The sequence below is a fragment of the Molothrus aeneus genome, chromosome 3, assembly GCF_037042795.1.
Source record: "Molothrus aeneus isolate 106 chromosome 3, BPBGC_Maene_1.0, whole genome shotgun sequence".
Taxonomy (NCBI): domain Eukaryota; kingdom Metazoa; phylum Chordata; class Aves; order Passeriformes; family Icteridae; genus Molothrus; species Molothrus aeneus.
Window position 1 is genome coordinate 29744392 of NC_089648.1, and position 18029 is coordinate 29762420.

The window sequence follows — 18029 nt, forward strand, 5'->3', positions numbered from 1 at the left end:
TTCTAGTGCTCGGGGGAGGCTGGGGATCCCAGCAAGGTGCTCTATTCCCATGCTGTCTTGCCAAATATCTGCCTGCAGGCCTGGAGAAAGAGCACAGGAGATGCTGAAGACCAGGTTGTGGATCCCTGCTTCTGCCATTGTTCCTTACGCCTTGCTGCTTTACTGTGTTGTCGTTTCCTCTCTCACAGAGGACAGGAAGATCCTGCCTCCTCTCCTACCTTGGAAGGGGGTTAAAAAACTTAGGGTATGGGTTTTCCCTGGGTTTTAGATCCTCCCAGGCTGAAAGTGGAAGAGGTGGCAGCATTATCTTCCCATCCCTTCTGTTGTTCAGCTCACCACCCTTCCCTGCCACTTATTTCTCCAGCCAGAGGAGCACATGCAATGCATTAGGAAATCAGCCAAAGGTGCTGTGGGAATGGAGGCACAAATGACTTGCCCAATCTCAGCCAGGAAAATTCCTCACTTGTTGCTGGGAGCAGCTGCTATTGTTTGGGACAAATACTGGATGGTGCAATCGACCAGGATGCTCTAGAGTTAGGCCTTGTCTTCTTCCTCCCTTCTTGTAAGGGAATGCTGCCAGGAAAGCAACATAAGGACCCCCCAGGCCTTGGGACCTTGCATGGTTTCCTCAGGAGTCCAGGGCTGCATTGCTCTGTTTCTTTTGAATCTTTGCCTCTCACCTTCTGGCCGGGCCTCAACCCTGCTGCAAACCCATGGGGTTGTTTCAAGGACATCTTTCACAAGGGACACGAGGCACTTCCAGGCTGCCCAAAGAAGAGATGACCGATGCTGCAGGGCAGTGTGGGATGGTGTGGCCAGGGCTGTAGCTGGGAGCAAAGGGAAAAGGCAGAAACAAGTCATCTGCACTTTTTTGTTTGTCTTGTTATTTTAAAATAAAACTATTTGTTTTAAAATTGTGTCTTGTAAAACATCACTGGGTGGCCATGTGCTGGCTCCAGCTGGCCCTGCAGCCATGCCTGGGGCTGGGATAGGGGATTTGGAAGCAGGGCTGCAGTAGGTGCCATACTGACTGCAGTCCCTGGGCAGCACCTGTGCCAGGGAGCAGCTGTGGCTGTGCCCAGTGCAGGGCTGGCAGCTCCAAGGGGGCTAACCTGAGACAGAGGGCAGGGATGGGGCCGGGGTTCAGCTTTGAAGGCTTTTAGCCTGAATCAAGAATAGTGTGGTCATCAGGACTAGGGAAGTCATCATCCCTCTGCATTTGTGAGGCCTCCCATCGTGTCCTGTGTCCAGTTCTGGGCCCCTCACTTCAAGAGGGTGCTGGAGCATGTCTAGAGAAGGGCAACAGGGCTGGTGAAGGAAGGGTTTGGAGCAAAAGCCCGGTGATGAGCTGCTCAGGGAGCTGGGAGTGTGTAGCCTGGAGATAAGGAGGCTCAGGGGAGACCTTGTCACTCTCTACACCTCCTTGAAAGGCGGGTGTAGCCAGGTGGGGATCGGCCTTTTTTCCAGGCAACCAGTGCCAGGACAAGAGGACATAGCTTCAAGCTGTGCCAGGGGAGATTTAGGTAGGAGGAATTTCTCTACAGAAAGGGCGATGAGACATTGGAATAGACAGGCCAAGGAAGGTGGTGGAGTCACCTTCGCTGGAGGTGTGTAAGGAAAGATTGGCTGTGGCACTCAGTGCTACGGTCTAGCTGAGATGGTGCTGTTCGGTCATCGCTTGGGCTCGATGATCTCAGCTCTCTTCCAGCCTGATTGATCCTGTGCTCCTGTGACCGCGGCCCGCCCCGCCCCGCCCCGCCGGCCGCGCTCCCTCCGGAGCGGCAGGGGCGCTGTGGGGGCGCGCAGCGCGCCCGCCGGGCGGGGTTCCGCCGCCGCCGCCGGGAGCGGAGCCGAGGGGAGCCGGCCGACACCGGGCCCGGGCCGGGCCGCAGGTGGGTAACGAGGCCGGGGCGGGCGCGGAGGGCGGGCCGGCCCGCGGGCGGCAGCTCCCGGCGAAGGCTGCACCGCGCTGCCGGCCTGCTCGCTGCGAACGTGGCCGCCGGGCAGGGAGGCAGCGCCGGGGCCACGCTCGTCCCGCACCCGGCCGCTCGCTGCTTCTCCCGCGGGGCCGCCGGAGCTCGGGCAGAGGAGCCCCGGAGCGGTAGGCGTAGGGCTCGCCCCCCCGGGAGCCCTGCGCCGTGCCCGGGGCGGGGGTGCCCCACGGGCGGCGTGGAGCGGCGGGGAGCCCGTGCCTCTGCTGTGGCCCCCGGGCAGAGGCGGCTGTCCGTCCTGGGGGGACAGGGGCAGGCAGCTCTGCGACCCGGCTGCGTGCAGGGACCGGGTTAGGGAGCAGACACGAGATGTTAGTATGGACTTGTCAGCTCCAAGCTTGCATTTGACCTCAGCCCTGCCAGGCGCTGGAGGCGCGCTGAAGAGTATCAAGGCTCTAGGCAGGTATCTTTTTCAGAGCCGGGACCCAGACTGTCCATGCCGGGCAGAGGGCTGGCTGCCAGCCCGGCTCTGAAGCGGTGTCTTTGAGAGCTGCCCTTGCAGTGCCCAGGGGAGCAGCGGCCGGCTCCGTTGTCTCGGCTCCTGGGCTGCTCCGCAGAATAAGGCTCCTTTCATGCCTCAGCATGCTCCCTGCTCAGCCCCCCCGCTTTCTACCTGTAACACTGGCGTCCCTGTTCCTTCCCAGCCTGGGCAGAGAGGGCAGGGGCGCTGCACTGAGTCAGCTCTCGGGGCCTGGGAATTGCTAGCGCAGGCATAGAGAGCCATTGTCCCTCCATAGCCTCCTCTTCACGGTCGCTGTGGGAGAGCGGAGCTGATTCTCCGCCCATGGCAGCGCTGCAGAAGCTGGCTGGGTAACAGCAGGCGCAGTCGTGCTGAATGGAGCTTGCACAGTCCCTCTCAAGTTGCAAATGTGGCAACAGACCCTGTCATTTATATCTGACTTCTGCAAAAGTGAACGGCGTTTCTGCACCCCACCGTCAGCCACGGTTACTTAATACGGACAAACCCAGGAGCACTGAGCCCTGGTTTTGCATCCCACAGCATCTGTACAGCCTGCAGCAGGAGAGATTGAGTGGAGGGGTCAGACTGTCTTTTCCAGGGAGGGGGGAGACAGAGGAGTAGGAAGCAGGCAAAGAAATCCACCCCTAGCCATGTGCACCTCTCCCTGGTCTGGGAATTTCTATGTCTTTTATGTCACAGAAGGGAGTTTTCTGGGTAAAACACAGCCCCAGCTTTGGTCAGGTTATTGAACTCCAAGGGCCTGGCCACAGTAGCTGAGGATGAGAAAAGTCCCTGAGGTCTTTCCCAAGAGGTTGATGGGAGCGCTTGCTCATGAAATGGCAGGGGACTTTCTTGCCTTTAAAGTCCTTAAAGTTTGTAATTTTCTAAGTAAAGTCCCTAAGTTTGTAAATTTCTGTTTGTAAGTTTCGTGTGGGGGCTACTAGAGGTCACAGTTATACAACATTGGGGCCAGGTACACCCCTAAATAGGGCCTAAATTCCTCTGACTCGCTTGTTTCAGGTGGAGGCGGAATTAACATCTGTGTCCCTTTCAGTCACAGGAGCTTTTCTGGTGTGTGTTTATGTAGCCAGCCCACAGCACTCTCACCTGGTCCCCAAGGAACTGGGAGGCTTTTTCAATTGAGGGAACTGGGGCAGGGATGTAGCATGGACCAGGGAAATGTTCTACCCTGATGCAGGAATCTGCAGCTTGCTTTGTGAGGGGGGATGCAGGTGGCCTTGGGTGTAGGAAGTTGTTGCCTGCTTGCTCATTCTGTTGAGTACCTGGTACCCCTGAATATTGCAGGTTTGCCTCTGTGAGAGAGAGAACAGTGAAGGGAAGAACTCCTTCAAGGCCTGTTAAAGCTGTTTTAAAGCTGGCTAGATCACTTCCTACAGCTACAGCTGAAGAATATCAGCTATACCTCATTGCATAGTCCTTTTAAAATCCCAACCAGACAGCTGGTAGGAAAGCTCCTTTCCAGTCTTGCTTTCTGGCTGTGTTTTGTCAAGTGGGTGAACCCTGGTAATTTCCTCTGAGCTGTGAGGAATGCCTTGGCACAATTCCAGGGCTGCATGGGGAGGTGGGGGAGGCTGGCAGCCCCAAACCCTGCCTCTCATCCATTCACCTGGTGTAGCTGGAGGGGAAAACTCTGAACTGTTTGCTTCCAGAGAAAGGTTGCTCATTGCCACAGGCTTGAAACATGAGCTTCTAGGTAGGAGTAAATTCTTATGTTCAGTGACCTTTTCGTTTTCCACCCAAAAGCTGTGCTAAAGGTTAACTTATAAAGGTGAGGTGTGAGGTGCTCCTTACATTTGGAGTAAGAGTGTAATCAAAACCAGATGGTTACAGCAGTGTTCTCTCTAATCCTGGGAATCCAGGGTTCTCAGTCCACATGTTCCAGAGCAACCACCTTTACCAGAAGCAAACACAGATGTCTGGCCTGTGCTTTTCAGCTCCAGAGGACTCTTCCTGCTCTGTGTGCTGCCAGCATCACTGTTGTCGCTGCAGTGGGTCCGGGTGGCCGTATTACAGGTGATGAGGATCGGGCTGGATGGTGGGTGTTACAGGCATGTGGAGTGGAGCTGTCCAGGTACCACTAGCCCACCACCTGCCTCTTTCTCTCTCCGCAGATTTTGCATTCCCCTCCTGCTGGCCTCCCGCCCTATGATGGCTGCAGGTGAAGAGATTGCCCCTGCCCTGCAGGACTCGTGGGGGGACTTCTGGCTCTTCCATTTCTTTGTTAATGCTGCTGGCTATGCCAGCATTGTGGTACCAGGCTTCCTCCTCATCCAGTACTTCAAGAGAAGGAACTACTTGGAGACAGGTAGGAGCGGGAGCTTCCCTTCCTCAACCTGCATTGTCAGGCGTGAGCCTCTCACAGAGCTGTGTCCCAGTGCTGTCCAGCTGCTATCCTGAAACAAATTTCTCTGAGGCCCCCGTGCTAGCAGATCTGGAGGCTAGTGAGGAGGAAGGCTTCACCTCAGGCTGGTGCAGCATGTGGTGCCCAGACTTTGGTTAATTATGTCTCCATCTTCTTTTATCCTGTTCAGGCAGAGGCATTTGCTTCCCTGTCATCAAATCATGTGTGTTTGGCTCTGAGGTGAAGTCTGTACATCAGGATGATGGCTCCCTGCCACCCCGAGCAGAGCCCACAGAGTCCTCCACAGCCCGACAGATCTTCAAGCTACTCTTGTGTGCTGTTGGTCTACAGGTAGGGGTCCTGTGCATGTGTGGCTGTCCCATTCTGGAAGGAGGAAGGGGCCAGTGCATTAGTGACTGTCAGTTCCTTGGAGACCAAGCATGCAATGCTGTCCTTGATCAATACAGGGTTGGAGGAGGGGAGAGGACACTCCACCTCCAAGAGCTGTGGAGGTCCGATTAGCTTTTGTCATTTGGGTTGGAGCATCCTGTCTGTCTGATCACAGTCCTCTAGAGTCTCTGAAAATTCTGTGATTCAGCAGGTTGTTAAGGCTGCTTTTGTTCTGGCTCTCATGCCATATTAGCACATAGTTTGAGCCCTCTTTTATCCCAGGCTCCCCCAAGGGTCACTGCCTGGGGCTGATGCATTCTGTCTTGATGGATTGAATTTGAGTACTGGAGAGAAAATACTTAATTCAGCTACAGATAAACAGGAATTTAAAATCTTAGATTCCCCAAGTCTCAGTCACAGCCTGAGCATCATTAGGAAGGGCAACTTTTTTGATCTATGAGGACAAGAAATAGCAGTGTGGGCAGTGAGATAGAAAAACTGAGGTGTCCTGCAGCCAGGAAACAACTCACTCTCTGGCTTACTCCCCCAGCCTATTCAAACATGCTGTGGGCCACCAAATTCTTCCATCTCTCTGTCTTACTTTCTTGGGAGATGTGTGGTGAGAGGAAGTCTGTTACTTCTGTGAGAGGCTTGGTGTTGCAACAAAAGTAGTGGAGATGACAACCACGACAGTGATCATCCCTCGTGGACAATTTTGTCTGCTGGTTTTGAAATTAGAATTGATTTGGATGTAAAAACCAGGCCTAGGGTGCTGGAAGTGAAAACCAATGCAGAGGCCACTGGGAAAACTGCCAGGACCTGCCGCAGGGAGCTGGCACCAAAACCGCAGCTGTGTATCAGTAGTGCTCCCTGATTTGGTCAGTCTGGTTCCACAGGCTTAAAGCAGCTCAAAGCTAACTGTTCACTCTCACCAGGATGTTTGCATTGTGGGCTTTTCTCCCCTGCCCACTGAGCAGCTGTGCTTTGGAACAGTATGTTCCTGGTTGTAACCACATGGATCAGCAGGTTGCCTCAAATGGGTGGAGTGGGGGGTGGTCCTGTCTCCCAGTGTCTCAGGGAAGCATTGCCATGCAGAGGGTGAGCAATGCTGGGGATCTCAGGACTTCTGCTGGTTAGAGTGACCCTGAGATGCGTTAGAAAGTCTTGTTTCCCAGCCTGGCAGTCAAAGAAGGGGTCAGAATTCTTCTGTTCTCATTCTCAAGGTTGTTTATTGTTTATCTATAAAATTCTTTCTCTGACCTGCCAAGGTCCGTTCAGCAGGTCAGACAGAGGCACACTGGCCACCCTTGGGGCGGTGTTATCTTTTATACTAAAAACTACATGTACTTTATTTACCATAACTTCCCAGTACCTATCACCTATGCTAGACAGTGAGTTTCTACCTTAAAACAATCCAAAAGTGGCAGCATCACAGCAGAAAATTGGAGGCCAAGAAGAAGAAGAAAGACTGGACATACCCAGATTCCTCCATCTTGCCTCCTGAACCCCCATTCTAAAAACCCAAAAAAATCTATTTTTCATCCTGTGCCAAACTAATGTCCTGCTTAGACAGGACATTAGTCTAAGAAAGTCTAGAAAGTCTAGACTTTCTTAGACTAAGAAAGTCTAAGCTTATTCTGCTTAGACTTTCGTGGCTTGCAGATCCTCATATAAGGTTGGTAATTTTTTCCGTGGGTTATAATCAAAGTCAGAGGCATCTTGGGCTCTGTGCCAAGGTCTCTGAGCCCCTTGGCAGGGGTTCAGGCAATCCAGGACAGCCAGAGGGATGTCCTGAATTCCAACATGGGGAAAGCAAGGATCTCCTGGGGTCTGTTCTTCCTGTTGTTGCTGGCAACTGCTGTTGTGGGTCCTGACTCTGCCTGTGCTCCTGCTGCTTTGCAGGCTTCCTATCTCACATGGGGTGTCCTCCAGGAGCGTGTGATGACGAGAACGTACGGTGCCACTGAAACAGACCCTGGAGAGAAGTTCAAGGACTCCCAGTTCCTCGTGTTCATGAACCGCATCCTGGCCTTCACAGTGGCTGGTCTGTACTGTGCCCTGACCAAGCAGCCACGCCATGGGGCTCCTATGTACAAATACTCCTTTGCCTCCCTCTCCAACATCCTCAGCAGCTGGTGTCAGTATGAGGCACTCAAATACATCAGCTTCCCCACCCAAGTGCTGGCCAAGGCCTCCAAAGTGATCCCAGTGATGATGATGGGCAAACTGGTGTCACGCAAGAGCTATGAGTACTGGGAGTACCTGACTGCTGCCCTCATCTCCGTGGGGGTCAGCATGTTCCTGCTCTCCAGCGCTCCTAACAGGACGGTGTCCACTGTCACCACTTTCTCTGGCATAGTGCTCCTGGCTGGCTACATCATCTTTGACAGCTTCACCTCCAACTGGCAGGACGCTCTCTTCACCTACAAAATGTCTCCCGTGCAGATGATGTTTGGTGTCAATGTTTTCTCCTGCCTTTTCACCGTGGGCTCGCTCTTGGAGCAGGGTGCCTTGCTGGAGTCGCTGCGCTTCATGGCCCGCCACTCGGAGTTCACTGCCCACGCCGTGCTGCTCTCCGTGTTCTCCGCCTGCGGCCAGCTCTTCATCTTCTACACCATCAACCAGTTTGGGGCAGCTGTCTTCACCATCATCATGACACTCCGACAGGCCTTTGCCATCCTCCTCTCCTGCCTCATCTACGGGCACACTGTCACTGTGGTGGCTGGGCTGGGCATAGCCGTTGTGTTCATGGCCCTCTTCCTGCGTGTCTACGCCCGCAGCCGCATGAAGAAGCGCAGTAAGAAGCTCCCGCCGGGCGAGAGCCCTGTTCAAAAGGTCTAAGGAAGCTGAGGCCATGGCATTTAAGCCATGCCTGCTGTCCTGCCTCCACTTGAAGGCATTTGCTGGATTTCTCAGAACTCACCGAGAAGAAGAGTGGAGTATGGATAGGCAGGACCAGTGACTCAGTTTTCCACCTGCTTTTCCTGGGAAAGGGGCTGGAACAAGCCCAGGAAGCACTCTGGGCTGACACAGGTCCAAACTTTTCCATTTGCCTTAATAGGTCAAAGACTTACAGCCAAGGCACAGGCCTGGGGACACACCAGCATGGGGCTGCTGGTATTCCTGCCCCACCTCTGTCTTGTGGCTTCTCCCCAAAGTCACTGATGAACAAGGGAACTCTTCCCTGGCACTGTCTTGCCTCTGGCTAAAGCTCCTCCATTTCTGTCAGTACTACAGAGCTTGGCAGGAGGAAAGGGCAAGCAAAACACTAGGTTTCTTTTTGAAACACCTCTGAGTGAGGCAAGTCCCAAGCTGAGCCCATCGAAGGGTGGGGAGTGCTCTTCCTCCATTCCAGGAGGGGCTCTGGGTAGTACAGGCACAGGCAAGGGAAGGACTCCCAGCCTGTCCTACCCCAGGCCTGGGATCTGCTCTGGGAGGGCACTGCAGTGAAAGCCAGTACCTCCCAGTTTGGTTTTATCAATCCTTTACCCCTGCTCCAGGACACTTTTCTTTGCCCCCTCAGCCCAGGCTGATTTTTATGCAGTACCTGAGCTGGACAGTTCCCAAGGCTTGCCGAGTCCTTTGAGGTTGCTTTTTGGTTACATCTGCTGCTCTTACAGGCCAAAGGCTGCACTGCCCAGAAGCCCCAGCACCACCTCGGGGTCCCTCAGTGCTGTGATTTCTGGGCTTTGCAGTTGCCATTCAGACAAGCACAAAGACGCCCTCTTTTTCCTGCCAGCTGGAGGCACTGGCCCTGGTTTTCCCAGGGGCTGGCCAGAGTCTGTGCCTGGAGGGCTGGGACACAGGGCAGAGCCCGCTTGCGGTGCCTTGTTCCTGCTCCACAGACAGCTGGGGATGGAGCAGTGAAAGCTGTTCTTCCCCACAAGCCTGGGTTTTATCTGTCAATCCTTTTCTCGTCAACACAACCTGACTGACAAACCAGCAGGTTTTGGTACTTTTGCAAGGCAACTTTTTTCTCTTTTTATTTTATTAAATTAAAAATATGCTGCATATAGTGCCATGGGCGTAAATGTTGGGGTTTTTTTCCATGTACCTGGAAGGAGGGAAGAGATTTCCAACTCTTCCTGTGTCCCTAGTCTCTCTGGGACAGCAGAGTTGTCTTTCCAAATACAGGTGCCTCTCACTGTCTTTGCCAAGGCTGGAATCAACCAGGGTTGCACTCCAAGGGCCTGACAGGAGATCATTGCACACTCAACTGGGGAGCACAGCCAGGTTTGGAATGCTGCTTGTGCTGGGGGGCAGCTGAAGGAGCCATTAGCCTGAGCCTAGTTTGGCTCCTAGGTTCTCTGCATGGTGCAACTTAAAGAATTCCCAGAGGTGATACAGAGGCCTGCTGAGCAGGTGCCAGCCAGGGCCAGCGGTGCTGCAGCACTTTGTGGGGTGTACTGCAGCAGCCAGAGCCAGGAGAGGCTTGAGGTGTGGAAGGTCCATCCTCCTGGTACATGTGGGAGGCCTGGTGAAAAGCTGTGTGGGCAAGGGTGAATATGGGGTCAGAGAAAGGGCTGGGGCCTAACACAGCTAGGGAAAGGGGACACTCAGGTGAGGGTTACAAGGGAAACAGAGGAAGAGACTAGGGACAGTGGTGACTTAGCTGAGCCTGGAGGGATACCAGAGCTGGTGCTGAGCACAGCCCAGGCTTCAGAGCACTTGGCTCTCCAGCAGTTTTACCAGTGCTCCTTTTCTAGTTCTGAGCTTTTGGAGGTGCCTGTACAACCTCACAGCTTTTCATCCTGCCTTACAAATTCACCCAAATGTCTGCACTCACCATCTGCTGACATGTGATTTCCTTTGATTAAAAACAAAAAACCACATTTCCAGGTTAGGAATAGGATACAATGGGATAACCTTTCTAATTTAAATGTAGATTTAAACAAAACATTAGTGGAAAAAGAAAACCCAGGACATTAACTTAAGAAGTTAATTTTTACTGATTCACTCTTTGGCAATACTTGCTATCGAGACAGAAATCCTGGTTTTAAACAATTTGCTAGCTCAGCTCCACCACTGTCCTAGCAGACTACACCCACACAGCTGCCACACTGGCAGCACAGTCAGTGTCTTGGTGTGCAGCAAGGGATTCCAGCAGGCTCTGCCTCCCTGTTGAAGATGGATACTTGCTAAAGGCCATTCCATTTTGTGCCTGTGGCAGCTGGCATGTGGGCAGCAAAAGAACTTAATGCAGCACAAGAAGTTAAGTGTCACTTTTCTCTGACAAACCCCAAGGGCCATTGTGGCCAGGGGTGACAAACCTCACAGAGTTTGAGCTCAGTGCAAGGGGCAGCTCAGTCAGAGGTGATGTCCCAGGCTTCTCTTCTAGGACACAGATGGAAAGAAGGCAGATACTGCCCAACACCCAATGGCTGCAGAAGGCCAAAAAGGGCAGGCTGGAGGTGGGAGGAAAGGAGTTGAGTCTTTGGCCCAACAGCTGAAGAGAGGCTGCTTGACTACAGTCCTGAGCTGTCACTCCACACCCTGCTCCACACTGCAATGGAACAGGCCGATGGCTCCTGCCACTGTCCTGCCCCAGAGGTGCTCAGGTCAAACCTGCCAGCAGCAGCTCAGGCCTGGCACAGCTCAGCCAGCTGTCCCACACAGACTGGAAATTTGCTCCCAGGCCGGGGGTCATGCAGCTCTCCAGGTGGAGAACTACTGCTCATTGGAGATGACCCCACCTGCACAGCAGGTCACACGTTCCTTCCACCCACTTCATCCTGCCAGGGCATGGAAGAGATAAAGATCTCCTAAAGCAGGGCTCAGCAAGCATTCAGGGCACAGACCTACACAGCAGAGTCCAGTGCCCCCGGGAGAGGCTGAGACATTTTCCTCAGCAGAGCAGCCATGAAACACAAGGGACTCCACCATGTAAATCATCAATTCTTTAATTCCAGTAGAACAAAATTCCAGAAAAATAATCAAACAAAACCCAACCAAAATACATTATGCTATCCTGGGGCTTCAGGGAGGCAGCAGTTTGGAGGAAGGGCTCTCCCACCCCAGTAGAATAAGGACAGTTTGATGCCTACTGGTAACATGGGACACTCCATGAAGGGGAGAGAGGGGAAGCCTGATGCCTCCTCACACCTCCACTCCCCATCAGCTGTTCCTACACAAGCAGAAAGACACAGAACAGACAGGCCTCAGGCTACCTGAATCACTACTAACAAACAGGGAATCGTGCCCTCCTGCACCCTGCCAAAAACAACCCCAACCAAACAGAGCCAAAGGAATAGACACCACCAAGAAGTCAGTAGCAGCTGGTGGCAGCAGACCATCTAAGCAAACATGATAGAGCAGGGGTCTGGCAGGTGAAGGAAAAGCCTCCTTTAGTCTACCTCTTCCATGCGGGATGTATCTTCATCTCCCTCCAGAGGGGGGATTTCCTCAGGGGCAGCTGCACTGGGCTCCTCTGCAGCCATCTCATCTTCATCTATGCCTGGGAGAGGGGAGGAAAGGAAGAGATAAGGCCTCCAGATGACACCTAATCCTAGATGTACAGCCTCTCCCAGAGCAAACCTGGCTCCTACCCCCAGCCTGAGGAATGAGGCTATTAGCATCCAATAGTCCACAGAATCACAGAATATTCTGATTTGGAAGGGACCCACAAGGATCATTGAAGTCCTGCTCCTGGCTCTACACAGGACAGCCCCAACAATCACACTGTGTGCTTCAGAGTGTTGTCCAAACACTTCTTGAATGCTGGAAGGCTTGGTGCTGTGACCACTTCCCTGGGGAGTCTGTTCCTTGGCCAACCACTCTCTGGGTAAGAAACCTTGAACTAATATCCAACCTAAAACTCTCCTGACAAAACTCCATTACATTCCCTCAGGTCCTGTTACTGGTCGCCACAGAGAAGATTCAATGCAGGCCCCTCTGCTTCCCCTGGTGAGGAAGCTGTACACTGCAATGAGGTCACCCCTCAGTCTCCTTTCCTCCAGGCTAAAAACTAATAATTGCAAGTCAACATTGTTACAAGTTATTGTCAACTCCAGCACTAATCCTGAATCAGTAGCATCTTCCCAGTAACATCTACACTAGTATATGGATACTACCTATGCCATTAGAGTGCACTCCTTAGCCAATTAAGATTAACTACAAAACATTTGTCACCCAGCATCACAAAGCCTGGAGTTTAAGCCAGGAGAATGTGGTTTAAGCCATGAGCATTTCTCTAGAGAAAAATGAAGTAAATCCAGTCAAGTCACAACTAAAGCAGTTGCAAGATTCTAGAGCTCATCAGTTTCAAATCCTGCAGGTTGCTGTTTCAGTATACTCTGAACAGAAAATTGTACTACCATACAGTCCCCCTACCTGCAATTTGACTAACAGAACACCTGACTCCTACTGAGACTAGGCAGCACAGAGTTACCAAGTTAGTTGTGCCAAGCCACAGCACCTTCTGACTTACATTTTTAGCTGAATTTGGAGGAAAAGGCTGTGTGCAAGCACAAGCTGTTTCTCCAGATGGGTCACATAACCTATGACAGACTTTCACATTTACTCTGAAGGAATAAAAAGTGTCAGCTTGTCATCTGAACATCCTGGTGTGGTGGCTCCTGGTGTTGTGGACAACAGGGCAGTCCACCCAGAGTCCTGAGCCCTCCTGAAGTACCTTGTTCCAGGTTTACACTTTCTCCTGGCCACCTTATGTACCGAGCCACTTCAGCACACCATAGCAGCATGGCTCCCTTACTGGCCTCCCTGTGCCCCAAGACACCAGCCTGACCAGTTAACCTGCTTTCAGACCTGCTGCAGGCTTGAGAAGTGGCATGGATACTCACCAAGCCCAAGTTTGATCATCCTGTAGATGCGGTTGGAGTGGGTCTGGGGATCTTCCAGGGAGAAACCAGAGGACAGCAGAGCAGTCTCAAAGAGCAGCACCACCAGATCTTTAACAGCTTTGTCATTCTTGTCAGCGTCAGCCTTCTGGCGAAGGGTTTCTACAATTGGGTGGTCAGGGTTGATCTCCAGGTGCTTCTTGGCCATCATGTAGCCCATGGTAGAGTTGTCCCGCAGTGCCTGAGCCTTCATGATGCGCTCCATGTTGGCTGTCCAGCCGTAGGTGCTGGTGACAATGCAGCAGGGGGACGAGACCAACCGGTTTGACACGGTGACCTGCCAACATAGCCAAGGGTTAGCTGAGCAAGGCCCCCATAAGCCCTGGACTGGGCCACAGCACACTACAGCCCAAGTCTTTGCCCCTGGTTCACCTGGGGACACCCCAAAGCAAGCAGAGATGCTCCAAGCAGCTCCAGGACTGCTGCAGACTAATTTGGACAGCTCAGCCAGCACTTAGAGCACCCACTGCATGTTTCCCACACTTACCCTCTCCCATCAATGCACGTATTTGGGTCAGTGCCCCTCGCCTGCAGCCTGGCTGCTTAGAGCAAGATGGTGCATGCTGGGACCTCCAGTCTCCTCTAGCGGCTCCTCTGCAGGAGATGAGAGGCATGCATTGAGCGGGGGCCCCCACCTGCAGCACGGAGGACCCAGCCCTCCTCCCTCCAGCACAGGGCTAAGCTCCCTGCCCATCTCACCTTCTCCACCTTCTTGTCCAGGATTTCCTTCATAAGTTTGCAGAGGTTCTCAAACTTGGCCTTGCTCTCCTCCATCTTTTTTTTCTCTTCCTTGTCCTCAGGCAGCTCCAGCCCCTCTTTGGTGACTGATACCAGGGTCTTGCCATCAAACTCCTTGAGCTGCTGCACGCAGTACTCATCGATGGGCTCTGTCATGTATACCACCTCAAAGCCACGCTTCCGCACACGCTCCACAAAGGCTGAGTTAGCAACCTGCTCCTTACTCTCCCCTGTGTTTGTGGAGGGTAGAAATGAAACATCACCAAGAAGTAAGAGCTGGTTACAGCAGGACAAACACCACCAGTCACTTGGGACCCCTAAAATAAAACTGGCAGCAGCCAGGGTTCTTGGCACGGTGCCTTTTCTGCAGCCCCCAGGAATGAGCTGTAATTCAGCAGAGATGACCTGCTGAAGGCAGCAGGAAGTGTTTTAAATTAGGGTTCGCATGCAGATTACCTGCATCTACCTTGCTAGGCTCAGAGGAGCTCTGGCTCACCTGTGATGTAGTAGATACTCTTCTGGTTCTCCTTCATACGGGACACGTACTCCGAAAGCGAAGTCACCTCCTCGCCTGACTGGGACGTGTGGTACCGCAGCAGCTCCGAAAGGCGCTTGCGGTTGGTGGAGTCCTCGTGGATGCCCAGCTGGGAACAGAAGAGATGCATGAAGTCTCCAGGACAGGACTTAGGTGCACTTGGCTGCCCCTGAGGCACAGCCATCTATCTGCCCAGCTCCTGATCATTTGAGTGTTTGGCCTAGGGCAGCCAGAGGGGGCAGGTGCCCACAAAGGCACTCCGAGGCATTCACAGGCTCCACTCCCTTTATCCTAACATCCATGCAGAGGAGATACAGCATAGGAACAAGGTTGCTCCTCAGGCAGATGGGTCATGGGCTCTTCCCTCCTCCAGGGGTAGAGTGCCCAACTCACCTTCAGATTCTTGGAAAAAGCTTCGTAAAATTTCTTGTAGTTCTCTTTGTCTTCTGCCAGCTCAGAAAAGAGCTCCAAGCATTTCTTCACAATGTTTTTGCGGATCACTTTGAGGATCTTGCTCTGCTGGAGCATCTCACGAGAAATGTTCAGAGGAAGGTCCTCTGAGTCCACAACACCCCTGATGAAGTCTGCATAGGGGGAATGAAAACAGGTGTCAGGTTAAGGATTCTGAGCTTCAACACAGCAAGGAAAGAGCTAAAACACTGACTGCTATGCACCCACACCAGCCAGCGCCTCATCCAGTCCCTCTGTACTGGAAGTGGAACCACAGGCTGTGGGGATCCCAGCTCTGCACTGGGAGGCTGAGGCAGGGGGCTCTTACTTAGGTATTCAGGGATGAGCTCATCACAGCTGTCCATGATGAAGACTCGCCTCACATACAGCTTAATGTTGTTCTTCTTCTTCTTGTTCTCAAAGAGGTCAAAAGGGGCACGGCGTGGGATGAAAAGCAGGGCCCTGAATTCCAGCTGCCCTTCCACAGAGAAGTGCTGTGGAACCAGGAAAAAAAAACAGTTGCTGGGGTGCTTCACTTCTCCTTTCTCCAGCTCCCACAGCAGGGAGGCTGAACTGCCACTCCTCAGCACTGAGGCTGGCAAGGGGGCACAGCAACATCTCTAGCATCCAAGCAGCCTGTATTTCCTTCTGCTCAGGCCTACTTTCCCCTGTGTGCCAAGGTTCTCTGGCATACAGCAGGCTTGGACAGAGAAGTCAGTGCTTCTCTGAGACCCCACATCCTCCTGTCTTGCTTATGGACTGGCACTGCCAATCCTTCCACCTGCAGGGGAGTCACAGTGCAGGTTGCTCCATCACCAAGTGGCCTGAGAGTGCTCAGTCTCACAGAGGCACAATCATGTGGTGACTCTGGATAAGGGCTGGAAAGGGGCCTCTCCCTGAAAGGCAGGGTAGCCCAGCACCCACCTTGACAGCCAAGTGGTCCTCCCAGTCATTGGTGAGGCTCTTGTAGAACTCGCCATACTCCTCCTGGGTGATGTCATCAGGGTTGCGGGTCCAAATTGGTTTGGTCTTGTTCAGCTCCTCCTGGTCAATATATTTCTCCTTGATTTTCTTGGTCTTTTTCTTCTTGCCTTTGTCTCCCTCCTCCTCCTCATCAGAGCCCACATCCTCAATTTTGGGTTTCTCTTCATCTTTGGACACTGACTCTTCATCCTTCTCATCTTTTTCCTCCTCTGCTTCATCATCACTGATCTCTTTCTCACGTTCTTTCTCCAGCTGTGGAGAAAGAAACAAGCAATAGTCAGGTTTAGTCCCAAGTTACCAAGAATCCTTTAGCTCTAGATGAGAAAAATGGTATCCTCCAAAGCCAAAGAAGTGTATCATCTGGAATGAAAACTCTTGGAACCAGTCCTCAAAAGTCCCTCATCATGCAACCAAAAGCTATGTCTGAGAAAGTGGCAGGAACCCTCCTTTTTCCATGGCTGATTTAAGATGATCTTCAGCTGCAGAGATCAAGGGCCTTTAGTGTGGCTGGATACCCACCTCCTTCACCTCCAGTAAGCCCTCAGCCTCAAACCACCTTTGGCCACAGAAGCTGAGAGCACCACTGCTCAGTACCCAAGAACTACAGAAGGGACCCAAAGGGATCATACACTGGGCCTTTTGTGTGCTCCTGTTTCAAACACCACCCACCCCTGCCTCCACCTTTCCATCTGGCTCCCACAGCCCTTTCCTTACGTACATAGAGCGTGATGGGGTAGCCAATGAACTGGGAGTGCTTCTTCACCACCTCTTTCACACGACGCTCCTCCAAGTACTCAGTCTGGTCCTCCTTCAAGTGCAGGATCACTTTGGTGCCACGTCCAATGGGCTCACCTGCAGTGTGGGGAGAGAAATATCAGCATTTCAGGGCAGAGAGCAAGCGTGACCAGCTCCTCCAGCCTCAATGTATGTGACAGCCAGCATTAACCAGTGTGACTGACAGTGCAGCACAGCTCTGGGGAGCACCAGCAAAAGGGGAGCTGCTGGCAGGAAAACGTGCTTGGCTTTTTGTACAGTACGCACCGTGGTCAGTTCGGACAGTGAATGAGCCCCCAGCTGATGACTCCCAGGCATACTGCTCATCATCATTGTGCTTGGTAATGACAACCACCTTCTCAGCCACCAGATAGGCAGAATAGAAACCCACACCGAACTGCCCGATCATGGAGATGTCTGCGCCAGCCTGTGAAAGCAGAGAGCACCTGCTAACACCAGGGTGGAGGTAGAAAATGTCTGTGACTGATTCACAGCAGCAGAGAACTGGGTCAAGCACACTGAGAAAAACATGCAAGTGCCAACAGGCAACCAGCTCTACCCTGAGCTCCTCAGCTCCTCCCTGGTGTTGGAAAGGTGGGGGAAGCACACTTGAGTAGGCCAACATTTCCCATGGCAAACAAGGCAGCAGGGCCTTTTTATTGTTTATTTATTATCTGTACATTCAGTGCCAGCCTGTGACCCAGGGAACCCATGCAGCCCAAGGCAACCCACCTGCAGGGCTTCCATGAAGGCTTTGGTCCCAGATTTGGCAATGGTGCCCAGGTTGTTGATGAGGTCTGCTTTGGTCATCCCAATGCCAGTGTCCACCAGGGTCAGCGTGCGGTCCCGGGGGTTGGGGATGATGTCAATTTTCAGGTCTTTCCCACTGTCCAGCTTGGAGGGGTCGGTCAGGCTCTCGTAGCGGATCTTATCCAGGGCCTAGGGGAGAAAGGGATGCTCGACACGGCCTCCCTACTCGACAGCCTCCTCCACCCCTCCCTGCACAAGCCTTCCCGGAGAGCCAGGAATCGGCCTCTCCCCGGGCACCCCTGCAAGGACAGCAGCCCGACCCCCCGGCAGAGGAAGGAGCCCGCTCCCGCCCGGGCTCACGTCGGAGGCGTTGGAAATGAGCTCCCGCAGGAAGATCTCCTTATTGGAATAGAAGGTGTTGATAATGAGAGACATGAGCTGGGCGATCTCCGCCTGGAAGGCGAAGGTCTCCGCATCCTCCTCCTCATGCTGCACTTTCTCGGGCATCTACAAGACAAACACATGCCTGTTTTCAGTGCATTTTCAGGGCATGAGCACCAGAGAGGGGGCGGTGGGGGCATCAGGCCCAGGCCCAGTCTCATTCCCCGTCCCGTCCCTACCGTCTCGGGCGTGAGGGACCGGCGAAAGAGCTGGATACTCCCACCGGCCGCTTTTTATAGGCACGGAACGAGGGGGGAGCCTCACGGCACATTGTATCCTTCCGCCTTAAAGGGGTCTT

At 53.1% G+C, this 18029-nt stretch overlaps 2 protein-coding genes across 4 annotated transcripts; one reads left to right on the plus strand and one right to left on the minus strand.

Annotated features, from left to right (window-relative positions):
* Positions 1 to 1825: 1825 nt before the first annotated feature.
* SLC35B2 (solute carrier family 35 member B2) lies at positions 1826 to 9214 on the plus strand. 2 transcript variants are annotated; one of them, XM_066546559.1, is made up of 4 exons: positions 1826 to 1892; positions 4584 to 4777; positions 5004 to 5164; positions 7106 to 9214. In XM_066546559.1, exons 2-4 carry the CDS (start codon positions 4618 to 4620, stop codon positions 8042 to 8044), a joined length of 1260 nt encoding a protein of 419 aa, XP_066402656.1. In that variant the 5' UTR covers positions 1826 to 1892; positions 4584 to 4617; the 3' UTR covers positions 8045 to 9214. The 2 variants fall into 2 exon arrangements, with proteins under 2 accessions (XP_066402656.1, XP_066402657.1); XM_066546560.1 differs by lacking the exons at positions 1826 to 1892; positions 5004 to 5164 and having other exon boundaries at positions 4609 to 4777.
* A 1873-nt stretch (positions 9215 to 11087) lies between these two features.
* Positions 11088 to 17945, minus strand: HSP90AB1 (heat shock protein 90 alpha family class B member 1). Of its 2 annotated transcripts, none has more exons than XM_066546563.1 (12): positions 17911 to 17945; positions 17651 to 17797; positions 17273 to 17479; positions 16808 to 16967; positions 16485 to 16618; positions 15707 to 16018; positions 15111 to 15276; positions 14726 to 14916; positions 14294 to 14441; positions 13759 to 14027; positions 13003 to 13336; positions 11088 to 11657 (listed from the first exon to the last, which is right to left on the minus strand). In XM_066546563.1, the coding sequence occupies exons 2-12, from the start codon at positions 17795 to 17797 to the stop codon at positions 11548 to 11550; spliced, it is 2178 nt and encodes a 725-aa protein (XP_066402660.1). In that variant the 5' UTR covers positions 17911 to 17945; the 3' UTR covers positions 11088 to 11547. The 2 variants fall into 2 exon arrangements, 1 of the variants encoding a protein (XP_066402660.1); XR_010783349.1 differs by lacking the exon at positions 11088 to 11657 and adding an exon at positions 13547 to 13653 and having other exon boundaries at positions 13223 to 13336.
* Between the last annotated feature and the right edge of the window lie 84 nt (positions 17946 to 18029).